Source organism: Rhineura floridana, chromosome 21 (genome assembly GCF_030035675.1).
Source record: "Rhineura floridana isolate rRhiFlo1 chromosome 21, rRhiFlo1.hap2, whole genome shotgun sequence".
NCBI lineage: Eukaryota > Metazoa > Chordata > Lepidosauria > Squamata > Rhineuridae > Rhineura > Rhineura floridana.
This window is the reverse complement of record NC_084500.1, coordinates 6,186,435-6,209,268: the sequence shown is the minus strand read 5'-3', so window position 1 is coordinate 6,209,268 and position 22,834 is coordinate 6,186,435. Positions and strand designations below refer to the sequence as shown.

At 40.6% G+C, this 22,834-nt stretch overlaps 1 protein-coding gene across 13 annotated transcripts in view; it reads right to left on the bottom strand.

The window, feature by feature from the left end:
- The window catches only part of GTF2I (general transcription factor IIi), a 90,634-nt gene that overhangs the window by 42,394 nt on the left and 25,406 nt on the right, over positions 1-22,834 (bottom strand). For 5 of the 13 annotated variants that reach the window (XM_061605478.1, XM_061605471.1, XM_061605472.1 and 2 more), the window contains exons 8-17: positions 21,124-21,172; positions 19,855-19,898; positions 18,717-18,782; positions 14,893-14,952; positions 14,052-14,108; positions 10,480-10,542; positions 6,039-6,140; positions 4,800-4,865; positions 3,834-4,017; positions 2,293-2,351 (exon numbers count right to left, since the gene is read on the bottom strand). In XM_061605478.1, the coding sequence (XP_061461462.1) occupies positions 2,293-2,351; positions 3,834-4,017; positions 4,800-4,865; positions 6,039-6,140; positions 10,480-10,542; positions 14,052-14,108; positions 14,893-14,952; positions 18,717-18,782; positions 19,855-19,898; positions 21,124-21,172 (750 nt within the window). The remainder of the gene's footprint in view (positions 1-2,292; positions 2,352-3,833; positions 4,018-4,799; positions 4,866-6,038; positions 6,141-10,479; positions 10,543-14,051; positions 14,109-14,892; positions 14,953-18,716; positions 18,783-19,854; positions 19,899-21,123; positions 21,173-22,834) is intronic. The other 8 variants (XM_061605475.1, XM_061605479.1, XM_061605476.1 and 5 more) reach the window with 8 other exon arrangements.

The following is a 22,834-nucleotide window of genomic DNA, read 5'->3' as shown; positions in this document are numbered from 1 at the left end:
CAGGCACACAGAAAACATCAAAAGGAATGGTTGCAGAATGAGAGGCAGCATGGGGATGTAGTGGCAGGACAGAGGGCACCTGGGTACAGGGTAGTGTAGCAGCCAAGGTACTTGGTTCACAAGGAAGGAAGCCTATTTAAGAGGGTGCTGCCTCTATGAGGGATCAGGGTGAATTGATTATTTCTGTAGACTAATTAAAACAAATGAAGCTGAATCAGACTACTGATCCATCTAGTCCTTGTGCTTTCTTTTTCAGCTGGCTGCAACTCTGCACATTTGCAGAAAGAGGTTTCCCAGCCTTCCTGAGCTGGAGTTGCCAGGTATGGAACAAGGGACCTTCTGCATGCCCTCGCCAGTCCTAGCCTTCTTCTGATTTCTTGACTATTGTCTCCATTTTGGTTAATGACTGTGCCAAGGTATTGATAATCCTTGACAAGTTCAATGTCCTCATTGTCAACTTTAAAGTTACAGAAATCTTCTGTTGTCATTACTTTAGTCTTGACGTTCAGCTGTAGTCCTGCTTTTGTGTTTTCCTCTTTCACTTTCATCAGCATTCGTTTCAGATCATTTCTGGTTTCTGCTAGGAATATGGTATCACCTGCATATCTTAAATTATTGATATTTCTCCCTCCAATTTTCACACCTTCTTCATCTTGGTCCAATCCCGCTTTCCGTATATGTTCTGAGTACAGATTAAACAAATAAGGTGATAAAACACACCCGTCTCACACCCTTTCCTATTGGGAACCAATCGGTTTCTCCATATTCTGTCCTTACAGTAGCCTCTTGTCCAGAGTATAGGTTGCGCATCAGGACAAACAGATGCTGTGGCACCCCCATTTCTTTTAAAGCATTCCATTCGTTTTTCATGATCTACACAGTCAAAGGCTTTGCTGTAATCTATAAAGCACAGGGTATTTCCTTCTGAAATTCCTTGGTCCGTTCCATTATCCAACGTATGTTTGCGATATGATCTCTGGTACCTCTTTCCTTTCTAAATCCAGCTTGGACGTCTGGCATTTGTTGTAGAATCTTGAGCATTACTTTACTTGCATGGGATATTAAGGCAATAGTTCATAGCTCCTCTGGTTCTTTGTCAATTAAGTTTAAAGCCTCCAATCTGTTCTTTATTTGATCTTTATATTCTTCTGGAATGTTATTGAAATTGTATTTTGGCATTATGATTGCTTTGTTGTTCTTCTTTAGCTTTACTCTGATATTTGATACGACCAGTTCATGATCTGTACCACAGTCTGCTCCTGGTCTTGTTTTCGCAGAAAGTATGGAACTTCTCCATCTTCTGCTACCAATTATATAATCAATTTGATTCCTATATTGACCATTTGGTGATGTCTATGTGTACAGTCGTCTTTTCAGTTGCTCAAAAATGTGTTTGCAAGGAACAAATTATTGGCTACACAGAATTCGGTAAGTCTTTCTCCTGCTTCGTTTCTATCTCCTAAGCCTCATTTCCCCACAATTCCTAGTTCTTCTCTGTTCCCTACTTTTGCATTCCAGTCCCCCATGATTATCAGCACATCTTGTTTTGGTGTGTGATCAATTTCTTCCTGTACTTCTGCGTAAAATCTTTCCAATTCCTCTTCTTCTGCATTTGCTGTTGGAGCATAGACTTGGATGATGGTTATGTTAATAGGTTTCCCGTTTAATCTCATTGATATCACTCGCTCAGACCTTGCATTATAGCTCCTAATTGCTTTTGCTACATCAGTATTAAAGCAACCTCGTTTCTGCTTATGTTCTCATTTCCTGCATAAAGTATTTTGTAGTTGCCTGATTAACAATGTCCCATTCCCATCCATGTTATACTACCCTTCAACAAACATTCAACTGTTGCTACCCTTCAACAAACATTTCCAAAGTGGCTTGCAAAAGTATATATAAAAATCAATTTTAAAAATCAAATACAATTGAATAATAAAGCAATAATCATAGTTACATTATAAGCATCATTAAGGCAATTAAAACAGTATTAAAGGCCTGAGTAGTCTTCACCTGTCACCAAAATAATAGCAGCACAAACGCCAGGTAAGAGCCCCAAGAATGATACCCCACACGCTTTTATCCCACTGATTGTATGCTATTTTTGGTTACACTGAGAATTTGGATTTAGATCTTTCTCTGCTGGAAATTTTATGCTGCAACTTTTAAAAAATAAATAACGTAATATGCTATTTTATCTCTATCTTTGTGAGCCACCCGGAGCACAATGTTATTGGGCAGCCATTATAAATACAGTCAATAAATATGGTCACCAACTCCACATACTCTTACCTCCTGCGACAGGTTTGTCTAGCGGTAGATCTTCTCGTGTTGAATTTAGCAGCTCATGCCTGCAAACATTTCATTGTATGTTGTTGTTAATCAGCATGCCACTATTACATGACCACTAATTTTAGCCCTGTAGCAACCGTTTCACAACCTCTAAGAAACCTTATACAATACGCCATGGTGATAATTTGACAGTAACAGCAACACACACACACCAACTGTTGTGTCTTGAACTGTGAATAAAATTGGCCTCCATCAGCAAAAGTCTGACGAGTGCTCAGAAGGATCCACCACAGCAGCACCTCAATAATTGTTCTTAACTATTTGTACAATACCTGATTCCACCTGACTGCAAATCGGGAGAGATGCGATAGCAGGACCCTCTCTGTTGGCTCGGGTGAGAGACACGCTCCATTTGGAACTGTTTCAAGCTGCTCATTACAAGTTCTGTGCAATGTTAGGAACTGGTGCCTGCATTTGCTAATTTTCCCCCTCCCTCCTGCGTCATGTCTTTTAAATGATAAGGCTCCCAGACAGGGCATGCCTTGTATATTACAGATCTTATCCTTTTCTACTAAAGAGGGTAGAAATACATTAAAGAAAGAAAAAACATTGAAGAAATATATATGACAGCAAAGAATATATGATAAGAACGTGAAAAGCAGCGCTGCTGGATCAGACCAAACAATCAATCTAGTCTAGTTTCTTGTTCCCCACAGAGGCTAGCCAGATGCTACTAGGAAGTCCACAGCTTTCTTCACCTCAGCAACTGACATTTGACTGGCATACTGCTTCAGAACACAGAGATTTTATCCAGCTATCACATCTAACAATAGTAGATAATAGACCAATTCCCCTGTGTGAATTTGTCTAAACCCCCTTAAAGTCCATCACTTCATCTGGTGACAGCAAACTCCCAAATTGTGCATTGAGCCAAAGTGTGAATGAACGGAGCAAAGCATCTGCAAGTAGAGAACAAGTCTTGAAGCTAGTTAACTACAGCTTCCTGTTACATCAGATCCAGTAAACTATGGTTGAAAATGGAAAATGGCCTGCCTTCAAGTCAATCCTGACTTATGGTAACCCTACGAACAGGGTTTTCATGGTAAAGGGCATTCAGAGGGGGTTTACCATTGCCTTCCTCTGAGGCTGAGAGGCAGTGACTGGCCCAAGGTCACCCAGTGAGCTTCATGGCTGTGTGGGGATTCGAACCCTGGTCTCCCAGGCCATAGTCCAACACCTTAACCACTACACCACACTGGCTCTCTAAACTATGGTTAATACCTCCCAAACAAGCCAGGATATTAAGCCAACCTTAAAGCATTAAACCATTATTAAACTGATATTTGATTGTTTGAACACAACCATTGTGTGATAAAGTATTTTTTTTCTGTATTGCATCTACTGCTAATAAATGTCATTGAGAACCCCCCGAGTGCTAATATTATTTGTGGGAGGGGGACATCATAAATAAGCAATTCTATAGAAAAAGATCTCGCAACTCCTGCGCTTGCTTACACACTAATTAAAACCAATCTACTTACTTCTTAATCACAAACCGTATCCGCTCCTTTGCCAGCAAAATCCTTTCGAGGCGAGGGATCCCATAAGTGGAGGGTCTCCGGAAGGGAATTCCTTCTGGCAGTCCTTCCACATATAAGTCTTCAACATGGGACTGGAAGAGTGGATATGGGATGGACACGGGACCTTTTGCGTTAATCGCTTCGGCTTTAATATAAAAAGAAAAACACAGTAAGCACAACTCAGCATGGCATGCTAGCTTATTTGCTTTGAAAAAAAAACACTGAAAGCAAAAAACAAGCTAATGTATTTCACGTAGCACAATGCTATGCAATCAAACCTGCTTTAAATAAAATAGGGAGACTAAATCTCATCGGATGAACTCAACCCCTCCCAAACTGATATGCACTAACCTTAGACTAGAACCTAAACCCTGGCTTAAGCTTCCAAAACATACAACAGGAAACCTATGGCTGAGAGCTACTTATCTGCATTTATTTCCTGTCTGCACCTAGAGAATAGAGCGCAGAGTGAGGTTCCCCAGAGACAAAGTTACAGTCGTTAAGTATGGATTGTCAATTCAGATGAAGATACACAATCAAGCAACATGCTACCTGCTTCCTTTTTACAGGTGTAGAATGTAGCATTTTTGGCACCACATTTTATGGTTAATTCAGAGCACAATTAATATGTACTCTTAAGAACAAAAGGCTGCGGAAATAGCAGCCTGCGTCACTTCGAACACCACTTATCCCCCCAAAAGGAGATAACACTGAACCTATTGCTACCTCTCATAATTCTGCAGAACCAGCACGGCTACAAACACCCTTTGGCACTGGCAGTCCTTGGACAACGGCAGGACAACATGCCAAAAGAATTCAGACTCTACGGAGTGGGGAATTTAAACCTTTTTTAAAAAAAAGTTTTGGAGAGTTTCCAAATACAAAGAATTATTTTTTGTTTTTAAAGGGGAGAATGTGAGCACATACCATATTTTCGTTCAAATAATTCTTCAACTTGCTTTCTCAAGTCTGTAATGCGGGCATTCCATTTCTCTGAAAGGAAAAATAATGTTAGCCCAATATAAGGTATATCAAGCTTTTATAAATCAAGCTGTTGAATTCCAGAGGCATTTTGCCTAGTTGCTCATGCGTAAAGCTCTAAACCCTTTAAATGTAACATCTGCATAAGTTCTGAAGACAAAATTATATATATATATAATGTATTAGTGGACAAAAGCAGCTAAAACCTTTGTCCAAAATTAGTTACTCTACAGCAGTTCGGTCTGCATCTCACTCTCATCATGGTTAACACTGATTTGAAGACGCTGTTGACAGATTATTTTAATGCAGAGCCTGAAAAGTCTAATTGGGAGGTTTCTTAAAAGCCAGAGTTACAATGAGTGTGTGAAGCCGTATTGGCAGAAGTCTTAACCAAGGAGGTGTTACTCTAATGCTGGTGCTGGTTGATTTACACATTCATCTGTGCCCAACTTTCCAAAGAAAATGGAAGGTGCAGGACACAAGCCACTCACATTCAAGCTACTGATGCACTGAGATTTGGAGTACTTCACAGTTTTGCATTTCTATACCATATTTGTAGCCCTTCTACACTTTATTTTCATCAGTTATCCTACGTTTTAAGAAATAACTACACAAAAGGATGGCACAAAAGCCAGGCTCCTTAGAAACTCCTCTAGCCACTACTGTCTCAAGACTGACACAGTTCCTAATAAAGTGGCAACTGCAAGTATATTCATTCTACATCTTATGCCTGAGACCTTGGAGAGCTGTTCCAGTCAGAGTAGAAAGCACAGAGCTAGATGGAACAGTGGTCAGGTTTAGAAAAAGGCAGCTTCATATGTTCATGTACATAGTCATATTTATATGAAGAAGCACGAGTACAGGGCGAAAGGGACAAATGAGCTAAGCGGAAGGCACGTCAAACAAATCCTCATTGTGACCATCTTCCATCTGGAAACCGATGTCCTCACTGTGGGAGGCTGTGTGGATCCAGAATTGGCCTCCACAGTCACTTACGGACCCACCGTTAAAGACCTTATCTTGGAAGACAATCTTACTCAGTCACGAGTGATCGCCAATGAATGAGTCATATTTAGTAAGATTCAGGTGTCAACATGAAAGCTTGAATGCAGCTTAACCAATTGGAGTAGGGCCAACACAACCGTGGAGAAGGAAAGGCTAAGAACCTTTTACTCTTAAACTTACCAAAATTGAACTCTCTGGATTTTCTTCTTCCAGCATTGGCAGCATCATTGACTGGTTCTGCACTCTTTGTCTTCTTATGGGGTGGCAAGTAGTCATCATCATCTTCAGATAGAAAAATACAGATATATGCATCATGGCTGTTGTTAGACTATGCCTGAATGTCTTTCAAGGTGTTATGGTACTAACTCAAATTATTTACTGTTGGAGGAGAACTATTCTAGAGAAAGAAATTCCACATGCATTAGGCCTACTGGTCAGAGCCTGGCATCCAACTTTCTCATTCAGCATTGGAATTATGCTACTGGAATTACAATATGCTCAGCAGCATTGCCCAACACACTGTCAAGGAGGCCTCTTCTACTGGTGAGGGGTATCCAACAATCCTACTGGTATCAAATATACAGGAAAATACCACATTGGGTAAAATGATTTCAAAAAAGGAATAAGTATCAAAGATAATAGGATAAAGCTTCTTCCAGATCCAGTGGTTCAACAATGATATAAGGGATATAACTAGGAGGGGGCAGGAGAAAGAAAGAATGAATAAATTTATTTCGGTCACAGACCAGCCTAAAGGAGAAAGAGAGAAAACTGGTTTCTATTCCAGCAACAACTGCCTGAATGGTAATTGCAAGCAATTGGGAAAAGGTTGGTAAGATTTCAGTGGTGATTGGCTAAGATTGTTAAATCTAGAAACAGATAATCTCCACAAAAAAGGACAAACAAACTGCTGCATCTACAGGAAGAATGTTAAACAAAATATTTAAAGTTGCAAACATTAATTAAAAGATTATTGGGGGAGAAAGATAGATGCCAGACATATTGATGCCAGATGACACACTGGAGCATTCCTAACCATTTTTCTTTCAGCAGCCCTCCCTCCATTCAACTCCCAAATCACTTTATAAATTCCCCAAGAGCTGCTGAAAGTGTAATCAACAGACACTCCAGTGTGCCAATGTTGTCGGTCAACAAAGCCATACAAGAAAGCTTTAACACAAGACTTCCACTCTTAAGTTTTAAGCAGTTTTTGTAAAATTATACGACTAACTTTGCCACTGCTGAAAATGAGAAAAAGACACTGATTTAAAGTACATGGGCCCTAAAAGTGAACTGGGGTCTATATGTTCTTGAGTTTCACCTCTTCTTCCATCAGTTTTTCAAACAGATAATGCAAGGAAATCATACAGACACAAGCAAGTACCCTACTCTCACTAACCCTGTTCACAAAATCTGCCTCTGCTTACACAGCATGGTCTTTTTAGCTCCTTGTGCAGGAAAAGCTACCAGCTTTTTACATTTCATCATATGGAGAAATTAATGTTGGACATTTCCTGTGAAGGTTCCTTCTGATTTTGGGATGAATAAGGCATCCAACAGATTAATTCTTCCTTTCACCCAGGAAGGAAGGAAATATGCGACCAACTTTAGGAGATTTAGTGCAGTCATGTAGGCTCTTCCCAGTTTCTTCCTGTGGCTAAGTCTGGTGGGAAGCTGCAAACACCTAGAACCAAAGGAGAAAGGGCAAGGGAGAGCATGGAACACTCGACCCTTTAAGGCCAAACCGGAGGCCCAGGAGATAGCAAATTGCAGAGGTGAACGTGCCCAACATTCGCCTGTCAGTTTGGGGTGAAAGAGGCATCCCACAGAATAGCATATAACAAAACAACCCTGCACTTAGGGAGGCAAATCATGCTGGAGCACTTTCCTCTCAAAGGATGTCACTGTGGAGGGAAAAAAGTGTCCGCCCTGTACTGTTGAGTGAAGGTAAAGGAAGACTCCCACATGGCTGCCCTACAGATCACTAGGAGAGGATCACTGGTAGGAAATGCAACAGAATTAGCTGCTCCCTTCATGGAGCATGCCATGACATTCTGCACCTTCGGAAGATGTTGAGCATCATCAGTGCTTGGAAGCTTCATTTTAAAAAGGAACTTGTCCCAGTTCAAGTCCATCCTTTTATAAAACAAACTAATCAGTTCAAGTTCATCCAAATGGCCATTTTGATGAACTAGAAAGCTCATCTGCAGCAACTTTTGTTTCAGCATTCAGAATATTATATGCTGTTGTTCTGAAGCATAAGGTCCAAAAGTAGATCCAGGGCCACGCAAAAAGTAGTAAATCTAACAGACAGAACGTCGACAGGTAAAGCTGTCCTCGTACCAAAAGAGGCTTGCCCTATTTAATTTGTGCCAACCAAACAGCTGTTAAAGGCACAAGGTTGAATTTGCTTTGTTCCTGTACTTCCTGCTACTACGGTTTTAACAGCGAATCTCATCAGCAGGGAAAATACAGGAAATGCCTCACATTCCTTCCTTCTGATTCCTTAGCAACCATGTTTAAGTGGCTAAGCATCCTTTGCAACAGCAACAACATATTTGTGTAATAAGCCTTAGAACGCTGCCTCCACGTTCTGCTTTCTAACTTTCTTTATAGATACTCAATGATTTAGCTTTCATTAAAAAAAATTGTTAGATACCATCCAGATGCTGGAGTCTCCTAGATGGAGACAGATGGGCTTTTTTCTTGTCAAGTTCTGGTGGGCCTTGAACCAAGATGGCCTGAGGAGCAGGGTACTGACATAAGAGTAAATCTAGTTCAAGAGCACACTGGCTTGTGATTTCTGGAGCAAATGGAGCCTTTGGGAGGGCATCAGAGAAGGACTCTGATGGAGAAATGGTATGCGAAGCTGGGGTATGCTGCTCTGATCCCTGCTGGAGATCAGCCACAAGTCTGACTATCCTCTGTCCCGGAACGGCATCTGGTGCAAGATGTTGAGGAAAAAGAAATGATGCCCTGACAGCCCCCTCCCCTTGCAACCTCTATCTGCCCTTGATCTTCAATTGTTTACTGCTCTGTTCGTGCCTGTGATGTTGGCAACAACCAGCATGGCTGGGTTCCTAGAGTGGGGTTGGGAAACAGACTCTCATTTTCTTGAAGGAGAATGAATCAGTACATGGAGGTGGCCCACAGTGGGGGGCTCCAGCAGGCACCTGCTTAGCTCAGTCTGCTTCACAATTCTAACCTACTGCATTTCTTTTTGTAGAGCTCACAATTTGCTTTCCAATGGGAGAAATAATGGAGGAGGTAAAGGGAAGAAGAGAAAAGAGAGTAGGAGAAGACTAATTTTAAAACCCGGAAAAACAGACTAGAAAGGCAAAAAGGTTCAAAGGAAAAAACTAGCAATTTACAGGGAAGGTAAATCTGAAAGATGGAGGTCCAAAGAAAAGCTCTGTTTGGGGCGAAAACAAGAAATGAATCTGGGGAAGAACCTCCAAGCCTAGACTGAGCTTCAAAAGCTGGTCACATGTTCTGTCCTTCCTGGACAATAGTAGTAGTTCTACTGGATGCTTCCTTCATCCCAAACTGAGAAACACAACAACTGCTTCTCTGTTATGATAAAAAGAAATACCCCACCACATTAGGAGGATTAGCAGCTCATCATCCAGAAGCACTCTCAGGAGCTTAATCAACAAACCCCTAACAGATATTTAATACAAAAAGTAAACCAGGCATTGATAGGAAGATTTCCTCAACTCTAATCTCAGCAGACTTTGACCAACGATGCTGCTAAATTAGCAGACGGTAGCACAGTTACTAGTACCAAGGTTCAGGAGCTGCAAAAAATAGACAGGAAACCAAGCCCTCCTAGTGTAACGATTCTATTTTAGTACTTCAACTACTTCCATCTTATTTGCTTCATTTCTTATTTTGAAGGTGTAACATAGCTTTTAAATACACCTGTCTATAAGAGACAATATAAAATGCTGTTGTACACGTGGGAAGATTCACAAAAGAAGTGGGGAGGGGTGCAGAGGAGAGAGGTTTAACAAACAAGATCTGCTTAAGAAAGGTATACTACCAAGACCTTTGATGCTAGGTATTCAGTGTCACAACTTACTCTACTTTCGAAACCCATCACAGGGTTCACCAAAATAATTTGCCTTACCTGTCCTACATCTTAAAAAGTTTTGTAAGACCCAAATGATCCTGGAGATAACAGACAAGAAATACTTTTTGGTTGCTGTAATCCCTAAACAAACTGATCCTTCTCAAGATATACTCTCTCTCTCTGGAGAACCTCCACAGCCTTAATCATCTCCCAACAAAGTGCACCCAATTAAAACAGAGTCTGCCCAAACAACTCACTTCTTTCTTCTGAAAAACAACAAAACTCGCTAACTGAACCATCTAGTGGACTAGTTTGTTTTCCCATACAGTCTTAATACAGACACCTCTAGGAAACGTCTTTAAAAATGTTGACAACTTGCTTTCAATAGTTTTAAGCACTATCTTGCCCAATAAATGTTATCTTGTAGCATGAGAAAGGGTTTTTTGGGGGGGCAGGGGAAGTGGAATATGGAGATGCACACAACGCCACACGACTGAGATTCTTCTGAAACAAGTGAGCAAAATAGTATTAGTTGAGAAAATGGCCAACCTTCAATGGTCACTTCCACTTCAGGATCCTCACTTGTTTCAGAAGTGGCATGTTGAGAAGAATCTGAAAAAAGCAGAACAAAAAACCAAGTCTGAACGGCGCAGGCAATGTAAGAGTGGTTTTACTCCAGAATGGCGAATCAACGTGTATTGTGTACTATGAATAAAACAGACTCACGAAGACACGGGCCAAAATACCTTATCACAAGCCTTAAGCCCCATGGGATCATGGGAAAGAAGTGGATATTTGTAAATGCTAAACTACATGCGCAGCAGCTATGAGTTGCCTTGTCCTAAGCTCACTAGAATTTTCATAATCAAATATTTTCTCTCTCATTACTGAAGTTTAATATCAGTCTCTCTTCTTTCACATAAAACAATTATAACAATATATATACGCACGCGCACACACATATTGCAAAAGGTTCCAATACAATAATATTTGTAAAATAATGTGCATTAAAACACAGCTAAAATGTTAAGCCAGATCTGGGACAAGCATCTCCTCTGAGCGGTAAGGTGATCCTAACAAGGAAATGAACCATCTTGACTCCGGCCATTTTCAGCACCAAGCTTTTCACACGGATGACAGTAGGAGGTTGGACTTCGTGCCAACATACATGGAGTTTTAGCTGATGTGACAGGAAGCATCAACATGGCATGCCATTCTAAAACATGCTGCTCTTAGTCCCTTTTTTATTCCCAAATCATGTGTAACCAGAAGGACAACTCTTAAGACACTTGCAATGGCTGAGAGGATGGGGAGATGAGTTCCCATGTACTGAGCCCCACGAGCAGTCGTAATCTATTTCCACTGCTGCAATATGACCAGTTTGACCAACACAGATTCCTTTATTAAGTTCTAAATTCCCATCACAAAAGCACAAATGACTCTTCGGGCAAATAGCTTCATGCAGGACTGTTTCTGTCAGATCCTTCCTCAAATTCAGAAAAAGTTCATTCACGATTCTAAAATATCTGACAAGAGGCAGAAGAGGAGTGGATTCAAAGAGCACATTAGCTCAAAAAGATGTTTGTACTTTCGACAAAGATGTTAAGGGGTATGAAAGAGATATTTTGAGAAATCCACAAGCAGTCTTGTCCTTTGACTGGGTTTACAGGCAACATAACTGAGTAAACCTCCTTCATTACCAGCCTGACACATGAATGTAGAGGATCACAACTCCTGAAGGTACTGAAAACCTGAGTGAGCAGGCACCGTTTGGCTTATTCCAAGGTATCTAAGAGCAGGCCCAGAAACAGCCACTTGCCTCGTTGCTTATGGTAAGAAAGTCGCTCCTATATGCAACTTCACAGGAAGTTTGTGAAAACTGTTTCCAAATCGGTTCTCTCTCTCTCTCAGACCATCAATATTATACAAAGTGTGAGCAGGCAGGCTAGCAAACAGGTTTGCGGACTTCTGCAAAGTTGTGTTAGGAAGATTTTTTTTCTTGGTACCCTTATCAAATCTAATTTTATTGGCCTTCAGTTTATAGTTTTATCTCAGTTATACCACAATGTGTCTTCTTGAAAGTTCTCTGTGTTTGCGACAGGCATATGGTAGTTCACTTCAGAAAAAATTGCATTCAGCTTTCAATTCCAGTTTATGAAGTGCTGAACTAATTCTTGTTTAGTATTGAATTAATTCATGCATTAGTTTGCTACTTTAGTCCTGCGTTTCTCATGTGACAACAGTTCTTACAGAAGTGTTTATGGCTGGACTTCCTTTTCTACTTGACCACAATGTATATTATGATACTATCCATGATTTTCTTCCCCACTGACCAAAAAGATCTCTTCCACAGAATCATCTGTATAAACAACATAAAGTCTTCAAGTCAGACAGTTACAACTCGGAAAGGAAGCAATCTACACATGTGTAATACAACAACATATCCACAAGGATTCAGGATACAAAAGAGATCATATGAGACGTCCCTGGGTTGTATTCAATGTTAGTCCTACTCAGAACAGGCCCACTAAAATGAATGGGCATGAGTAATATAGGTCCATCATTTCAATGGGTTTACTCTAAGCAGAACTTAACTGGATATAATCCCATGATAACAACATTCTACTTGTTATCTCATACGATACATATTTCTTTAACAGTCGCTAAGGAGGCATACACTGTCAAAAGGCTTAGAAATGTGAATGATTAAGCGATATATAATTGTCTTAAATAAAATATTCTACCTCACCGGTTAAACTTCCCACCTCTTTCTCTCTCACGCACACAGCAGAAACACAGACTTTTTATTTTTAGCATATTTCATCTGCAGAGTTTTTCTTTGCAAATGCCAAGCAAATAAAAAAACTGAGTTTCCAAATTAAGTTCACCAAACTTAAAAAAACCCAAACATACATACAATCCTGGAAGGAATATTAAAGTGTCTGCAACTATCCAAAATGTGATCCGAAAGCACACGGACAATATTTTAAAATAACGTTGAATATAACAGAAACAGCACAAAAGCAAAGCATCTCCTAGTTTGACCAGATGTGAAATGCACTTGTGTTAGCCTAAAATGGGGTTATTCCCAACTTCCATTTTGCAATATATACAGTAAGCTCAGTAAGTATAGGTTGAGCAGGAAACTAGTTGATAAACTGGGAATTTAATTTTCTCCAGAGTTTTGCAAAGGAAATAAAGCCTCTCTGACAACTACCTCATCCATATCCTTGCTAAATTCAAGCTTCGCACAACCATAGCCCAGTACAGAGACGATTCAAGGGCAGTTTCATAATAGGAGAACATTCCTTTGAGGCCTAGTTGTGGCCAACCAATTCAGAACTGTTGAAGGTCAGGCAGAGCTGAGATCCAACTAAGGCTGGTTCTCCTGAAATTACATGATTCAAATCAACTGAAGATTTAGTATTTCCTTTGGTAAGGACCAATTCGCACACCCTCAGGGGCAACAATGTATCTCCATAAGCAAGCTTCTCAACTTTGAGGCAACTTGTTAAATAAGTATTCCCCCTTGGAACAACATGAACTGAAGGGCTTTGCACACTATTTTTCTCCCCACACTGGTATATGGAGGACGTGAACAAACCTATGCTAGCCCCAGATAATAGAAATAATTTGACTCCTTTAAAAGCAACAAAAAGATGGGCTTAGAAATCATAAGACCTGAAGTCACTGTAAGTCTAGGACTTGAAGTCAGCACCTTAATTTCAAAAAACACGTATTACCCTCATGCTTCCAAGGTTATTGTATTGTGTAATGCTGTTATTCATTCAGACCTCCTAGGAGAAAGGATGCTAGAACTTTGTGAAGGAGGACGTTAACTTTATTGGCTCTTTTTGAATAGTTTCTATAGTTTACTGGAAGGTGCAGGAGGAGAGAGGAGAAAGGGATCATCTTGCAAATGCTTCTCAATTGTCGTCCACAATAAACATGCAGGATCACAACTCAGGAGGAGGAAAATAAAAATACAACCATGTGGAATATGGAAAAAGAATGCAAGACACAAACACAATGGACACTTCGCATTAGGTGCTTTTTAAACTTTATTTTATTTAAAAAATTTCCAGAGTTTTTAAAAATTTTAAAAGTTACATATCTCTAACCTTCTACTGGCAATTCGACATCTGTTCCTTCACTGCAATCGGAACCCTGGTTGCTTCCTTTAGACAAATATAAACACACCATCATAAGAATACGGAGGACCCCAATCAACACTTGAAATTTCAGAATTAGTATCCCAAGGAGCAGAGCAGAGAAGGTTTTATGGCACAGTGGTCCCTGGCTCACATTGCACCATAATCTCAAGCAGGATCATTTTAAAAAGGAGTCCATGCCACAGTCCATCCACTGAGCTCTGCTCCCTTTTCAATTTCACAGAAAACCAAAGGATGCTGAGCAGAGCAGTTCTTGGTGGACTGTACTTCTCACAAGAGGCAAATGCACTTGGGCCATCTATAATTCAGAAGAGTCTTGCTGAAAACACACACATAATTTGGATGGCACAATGTTTTAAAACAGATGGGGGCGTAAATATGAAATTGGAACAAAATTCTTCCAAGTTCTGCCATAAAGCCTTCAATACTTTTTCTTCGTAACAGTGAATTTTTCTGCCTCCTGACTCACCAACATGAACAATTAATGGAAAATACGGCATAATAAATCTGATCAAAATGTTATTTAACACAATGTTCATTAGAGATTTCATTTTGATAGGAAAGTATGTGCCTTCTGTATTTTCTATTTTGCAGAGAGAAGTCCCCTGAATAAATCTCAAGCTAGACGGGGGGGGGGGGATCACTGTTCTCTTTCACAAAATTCAAGCCATGGATCTGAAACCAATCTTGAAAGAACAAGTACTGTTGGCAGGCAGAAGATGGCTACAATGGTGTCAATGCTGTCGTGTGAAAAATAGCACTGTGATGATGAACAAGTGAATTGCTATACCTGTGTAAGACTTTGCCATGGCGATTTTCTCATCAATCGCCGAAGTTTCTGAAGGACCTGCTTTGATAAACAAAGACAGCCATAAAAAAATAACTTTCCAAGATTTTCCCATTCCATTATGACAGCATGCTCAGCTGAATAAAGCAATGACAGAAACAAAGTAAGAATTGTTTCACAGAATTAAAGCATGGGTCATCTAGCCCTATACCATGGAATAGCAACAACTCAATTTACATATCACACCAAACCATGGCCTGAATTTCAAAACACTAAGGCAAACCACAGCTTAAAGCTGCTTGTCCGCTGTTGTTTTCCATCTGCTTGTTGTCCACTTTCATTATCCATCTGCTCAGTACTCCAGTACTACACATGTGATTCTGGAGATGGAGCTACCCTTAGACCACGGTCTGGCAATTCATCACACTAAACCATAGGTAGCACAAACCATGGGTTTCAAAGGAGACAAAAATTCAGTTCTCAATTTCCTGTCTTATCACTGTCCCATCCATTTAAGTTGCAACCACTCTACAGTGTGACAGGAAGGCAAGATACTGGCATTCTCCCAGAATCTGTCCTCATCCAACAGACCAACACAAAAACAATTTCCCCGGAAAAACAATGTTAGGCACAAACTATTATTCACCATCCTTTATTTTCTTTATTTGACAAAGAGTACTTTGAACCTTCAACAAGCTTTCAGACTCATGACAACAAAGGAAGCCAACAACCTAAAGAAGCACAAGAGAACAACATGCTCCAATATTGCCAACATGGCAGTCTGTGTGAGGCACATTTTTTCCAGCTATGTTGCTGGGCCAGAGCCATCCCAATCCATTTCTAACTCTTCACAAGGACATATCAGAAGCTTCTCTGAAGGGCTCATCTGCATAGTCAATTAATTCAGTGTAATTTCTCAAGTGAACCTCAGTCTTGTTTCGAGACGATTCAGACTGAAATAGGAAAAGAATATGTGGCAAATAAAGCAGGGGCTCAAGACTCTTCTTCTTTTCTCTAACCCACAGTTAAGGGATCATGAAAACAATCACAAAGGTGTCACCTCTGTAGAATTGGGTGCAATTTAAAGTTACCTGTGAACACACGTGACCTTCAGGAGCAAACCATATTATGGGGTTTAAACAAGTTGGAATTCCTTGCCTACAAAAGGCCCCTTTCTATATTCCTTTTTAATCAGGAAAACTGATAGTCATCTCAGAAGACCTCTTGCCAGGTACTGGCCCTCCCCCTTCTACTACAGTCTTCTTGTCTGCCCTTTAAGGCCAAAGAGAGGCCACACAAAGGCAACATATTGTTGGCGCCCATGCCAGCTGCCCTAGCAGGAAAAGGCAGGCTTATCGTAACTGTCTTTGCCAGAATGAGACTCGAAAGGGGATTCAGTAGGGACAATACTAGAGTACTCTTCTTCTCCACCTAGCTAGAGAATATAGTGGCATCACCAAGGTATGGCAGAGGGACGCAGCCAGTGTCGAGGGAGGCTTGGCAGGCTCCGTTACCCCTTGGTTGCCAAAAGATGGCCCAGCAAGGAAAATCGGAAGCCTGCCACATGCTGAATACTCCCTTTTCTATGTTACCAGTTTGTAACAGTTACTGCTTCCAGCTTTCTCCCTCCCATCCCGGCAGCCTTGACTTGTGAAGCCTGCACTAGGCGACGGGTCATCACTAGATTAGTGTCCAGTTCATCACACCATTCTCAATGTTTGCCTCCTGGCACAGCAGGTGCCACAAATGGGCCACTAAAAAAAGGGCAGTGTAGCCACAGGAAATTAAGAACCTGGGCGGTGGTGTGTGTGTGTGACCATATTCTATCCAGCATTTCAGGTAAAACCCAAAATTATTAACACAGGTTTCCACCTGCACTACCAATAAGCCACCAACGGAGAAAGAAATACTGAAGGGTTTTTTTTAAAAGTAATCGCAGCTTCCTAAAAGACAAATGTAAATAGGAAACAAAAAACATTTTATTACATAGGGTTGTATCCAATATTTGTTCTACTCAGAGGACACCCACTGAAATTAATGAACATGGCTAACTTGGGTGCATTAATGTCAGTCTGCCTACTCTGAGTAGGAGTAACACCAGATGCAACCAATTATCTCCTGCTTTTCTGCCATGACAGAATTCAGTGTGTTGTAAGTTACCAGGCAGTCTCCAATCCCGGCACTAACCAAACTGACACCTGCTTAGCTCACGTAAGATTGCTACACCTTGTGCCTTTAGACCATAGCTCTGGAGCATACACAAACTTTGTTAGAGGCTAAGATCATTCAGCAGTAAGGCTTCCCAATGAAATAGGCTTTTCAGGAAATTTGTATAGTGTTAAAGGGGCGATATCTGTCATACACACAATCCACTAGCCTTAGTAGAATGGCAAATTAGACAATTTTTCATTAAGCCACTCACATGCTCTGTATGCAGTTTACAGCCAGGATTGCCAATCACCAAATTTCGGTGGGGCTGCTGGGCACGGAAGGCACAGGGTTTATTTCAAAGATATATTTGAAGCTGATTTGTTAAAAGAAAATGAATTTTAAAATATTGATTGCTAGTTTTATGAGGTACAAAAACAATGTGTTAGCCCAGGCTCATTTCATTCTTGGTAACAACAGTCATTCGCTGTGTAGAACCAGCGAGGTGGTCAGAGGTATAATCACTCATGGGGAATAATTGGGGGTCAAGGTGAGCAGGAAACCTTCTCAAAAGGTACCCATTTGCAACACTGAAACCAAAGCTTGTTTACCTGCAATGCAGTTAGGATACTGACAGGACACTTATTGTACAGACCTATATAAAATTATATCAGTCATAATCATGTTATTTGTTTAGCAATATGCCATTACATAGATCATTCAAAGCCGAGACACAAATTTAGCTCTTAAATTCCTAGCTGTCAGGGAAAATAAGGAAACACGCAATGAGATATAATTTTCCTCGTCTGATAGCAAAAAACCCACAAACTCACTTGGTGAAACAATTTTTTTCCTGCAGCTAAACTCAGGCAAATATTTCTCATGAGGATCTTTATATAAAGCACACTGGGTAACATAATGAACAACATCCTCTATAGCAGTTTTACAAAACACACAAAACGAGTGTTATAAGGAAAGTTGTTTATAACCACCATCAAGAAGAGTGAAAGGCGTGACATTAAACCTTAACTCGGTAAAAGCGATTCTGTGTGGAGCTAAAGTAATTACCTCTAAATAATTAGCTTTCTGGTGATCTGTTTTAAAGCATGGGTACAACATGGAAAATCTCGAAGAATGGATAGTTAGCATATCAGTTAAAGAAGCTCTCCCATACAAAAATAGCTTTAACTGTAATTTAGACAGTAACTGAATCTCAGTCAGCTCACTATCAAATTCTCTAACAAGTGTATGTAAAGCAGCAACTCGCTTTGGGGCATTTAAGGGCGAGCCATAAGCTATGGCGACTAGGCGGGAGGGTGCCAAAGCTAATATTCTGTTTATAAAATTATCTAATTTATTCTAATACCTAGAAAATGTATGTCAAGGTCTTGAGAGGTTTGGGGGGGGGGACAGCGAGAGCGCAAGGGGGGGGAAAGGCACAGACAATGGCAGAACAAGGACCAAAAGCAGCAGACAAAAGAAGGGCAGGAGCCATGCACAGGAATCCCACAAACAAAGGAAAAACCTGCGTCAAATAATTTAAGTTCGCATTGGAACCCAGGCACTTTCTAGTTTTCCTGTCTCCTCCAATAGCCTTCAGTTCCACTTGCCTTTCCATCAGTATATTTTAACACTCGTGATTCCAGACTGCATAGTAGAAGCCTTATCCTCAATGTTACCTGGAATGTTAAACTGATAATAGTCGGGATCCTCCGATTCTTCTTTAACTGTTACCATCTCAAGTCCTGAAGAAGAACAAGCATCATCCATTTACATTGTCAATAAGGATTCCAAAGCAAAACCTCAGACGCATCAAGAAAACCAAAACATTTTCAGTGAAAAGCTATTACAGCACAGGGGATTCCAGATTTCTTGTATATTAAGTAAACTCACATCAGGTTTGAACATTACGAAGCAGGGGAAAAGTAAAAAAAACCACACACTTCCCCCCTTTGTATTGTACAAAATGTGTTCAGACAAGAAACGCCCCTCACACCCCCAGCTCATGCCTTGGGCCCATTACTATGGCATTACAATACCATTACAATAGCTATGCAGCTGGGTCCCTACATGTGCTCGACAAGAGTACTGCCACAAGGCTGAAGATAGGAAGACTAGGAGGAAAAGGCAAGAGTTGTCTGCTTCAGCAGATACAGGCCCATCTCGTCTGGCATTCAGTTTCCAAACATGGAAAACATCTTAATGTACCACATAATGAAAGACTTATGAGTGCACACAAGCTCATTCAATACAACTAGGGACTGTGAATTGAATCAACTTGTATACATCCTACAACAGTCCGTTGCGTTCCTCTCCACACTTTCCTCAACAGTACCCATCCATAAGCAGGCCTATTTGGGATGGCCAAAATTTTGCCGGATTAGGGGAACTTGAAGGAGATCTCAAATAACAGAATCAGGTAAACAACATAGGACCTAGGCTGGACTGAATTTCCTATGCAATAAAAGTCCCCATCATTACCATGCAAAGCCAGAACAAATCTTTTTAAAAGCACTTTTATATGGTACACTAGAGATATCCCACAGCAAAGAGGCAGCTCCGTTCTAATCAAATATGCTACAAGCAGTCATGCTAATCTTTTCCCAGATCCACTACCCACACACATTCAATTGCCATCTGGATCATTCAGGTGGGATTGGCCTTCCTCATCACATAGGTATAAGACCACAAGGAAGATGGCGTTGGGTAGGCTCACTAAGCTATGGCTTTCATATTACCACCACGTAATGAAATCTAAATTTTTAGATTAAGAAATGTTTATAAACCACCATCCCAAAAGAAAGCAGGGACACATACCAGCATCTTCACTGGGCTCAGTCTTCACTTGAATGGGAGCGCAGCTAGATGAATGTATGAGAAAGAATATGTTAACACAAACACTGAGTGCAATAATATAATCATATGAATCTATCTTGTACTGAGTAGGATCATTGTCCCATCTAGTCTAATGCTGTCAACACTAACTGGCAAGAGCTCTCCATGGGTGCCAGGCAGGGATTGTTGCCAGCCCTGCTATCCAAAGGCCTTTTAAATGAAGATGCTCTCAATTTGAACCTGGGAACCTTCTGCACGTAAAGCATGTGCTTGATCATTAAACCTTGCCCCGGAAGCAATTTAGAAATGCCAAATGATACATCCCATATAGCTGTGTTTGTATCATAGCTAAGTCACAGGGAGATGGAAGTCTGAAAAAAATCACAGCATAATGTTTTTAAATCAGAATTGTATGACTAGTAGGCACACTGAGCTATTTTTATGTTTTTCTTCACAGCCACAAAGACTGGAAACTTCTATTTTGGTTTGAAACGTTAAGTGTCATTCTTACAAACGTAAAAAGGGCCCCATTGGCCAAGCTATTTTTTTTAGTGAATCTCTCCTCATGAGGTATCCTGAAGCATTTTACAATATAACACACACACACATATATACACACACACACACACACACACACACACTCTCTACATATATAAACAGTTAAAACAACTGCATATATAAAAACAATTTTTAAAAATTATAAATATAAAACCAGTGGAAAACACTACTATAAGCATAAAATCAATTCAAATCCAAGACAGATAACTGGGATAAAGATTTTAGAAGGCTTGTTGAAAAAGGAACATAATTAGCAAGTTCTAGAAAGACAACAGAGAAGGCGATGTCTGATATGCAGTGGAAAGGGGTTTCAAAGGCCTGATTCCCACATCATGTGGAAAAGACCTCCTGATAGGATGGTGTCTGCGGGATGCCTTCTCCAGCAGCACACAGTGATCAGTTGGATATGTAGGGGATGAAGTGATCTTTTAGGTATCCTAGTCCCAAGATGTATGGGGCTTTGTACCAGCATCCTGAATCTAGCCCAGTAACTAAGAGGCAGCCAATGAAATTCTTTCAGCAGTGGCATAAAGTGATGGCAATATCTTGCCTGCGTGGGCAGCCACGCCATCCCATTTTACACTACATGCAACTTCCACATCAGCCCCACAGAGCACAACTGGGTGGAGAGAAGGATCAAGCTGTTGGGGGGGGGAAAACAGCAGCTACAGAAAAGAACAAAAGGTATTTTACCTTCCACCTGGGGATGTTACTGTGTGTGAGGAATCTGTCATGCGAGGTCCTGAAAGGGAGAAAATGTTATCTTCCACAATTACATTTCACACCCAGTTATATAATTCTAGAGGAATGCTAAACTATTTCCCCCTGGATCTCACATAGTTCGTTATTACAGCTATTTTTAGCCCACCTTTCATCCCAAAAGATCTTAGGACAAGGTAAAAAACTACATTAAAGCAGCATTTTGTGGTATATTTTCCCCTCATTGGTTGAATTTACCCACCCAAAAGAACAGGTGAGGAAGTAGCAATGCCACTTGATATGTACATAATGTAGCCATCAATAACAGCCAGAGGCACTGGTTGAAAATACTTTCCCCCTAGAAGGATTGATACTACTGATGGCATAACACCACCATAAGAACTCAAGCTCACAGCTGGTCAGGAATCTGGGGCCCAAGGGTGTGACAAAGATTTGCCCAGGCTCTACAAACTACAGAGAGAAGTCAGTCACATCGGCAAAGGAAGTATCTAACAGCAATAGGCCAGACTGAGTCAGGAAATACCTACTGATGCCTATAAAGACTTCTGGGTGAGATTTGATTGCAGGTCTGGGCAACTAAGAGATTCTCCTCTACCTAACTCTCAAAAGTGAGATAAGAAACAAGCAGTGACTGGATGTGTAAGAAATGTGGGCCATGGAAATGCTCTCGCATGCACTATCGTACATTTATTTGGTCTTAGTAGTGCACGTTCTCAAAAGGAATTCCCACTACAAGCCTTATTATGTCACTATAAGCTCCCCTGGAACTTGTGATATATAGTTTTTCAAATTATTCATCAATTCAGGTTTCACCTTTTTTTAAAAATAGGGAAAATAAACTGTTAAAGTGAATTCTCCCACAAGTACTGCTGATTGAGGAAAGTGTAAGAGAAGCTAAACCGGCCCCACAAAAGAACACAAAAGCTAAAGAATGGACTCTGCGTTTTTGCGCTGTTGATTACTTAGTGTGCAAATGCACTTCTGTTTAGGATACTAGTCTATCTGGAAACAATTACAAAACTAATTGGACAGTGGCTGCATTTGCACATCACGGTAAGCCGCTAATCACATTTCGCCATAAACAAGACATGAGCTAGCACATGTTGCAGAATTACTCCTGTTTTGTTCCGCCCTTCTTCCACCCAACAGCAATAAACCATGAGACTTACATGCCACTTACAGTGGCATGCAAACCAGCACTTATGGTTTGTTTTTCTCTAAACAAACGATGACATTAAGCCAAGATTTGTTCTTAGCTTATCAATCATGGGCTGTTTGGAGATAAACAAAGAAAGGGCGCTGGTTCACTTGTCACATTAAGCCAAGGCTCAGTTTATTGTTCCCAACTTGAAAGGCTATGCAGAATGCAAATGATTTAGCAGCACACACTAGCAAACTGCTCCTTCACAGTAAAGCACAGGTGTGGCTAACCCATGACCTTCATCCAGCCCCCTCAAAAGGTTTTGTGGTCCTAAGATGAGGGTGGGGTTTTTAAAAACTGCTCCTAAACGTCTCCCACTGAGATGCCACGATGCCAAGAGGTTTTTTTGTGGTCCCAAAGCCTCCCACAATATATTTGCATAGGAAACTCATATTGATACTGAAATGCCAAAAAGGTTTTCGTGGGGGGCCCCACATTTGTCCAATTTTTTTAAAAAAAAATTTTTACTGATCACTCCCACAG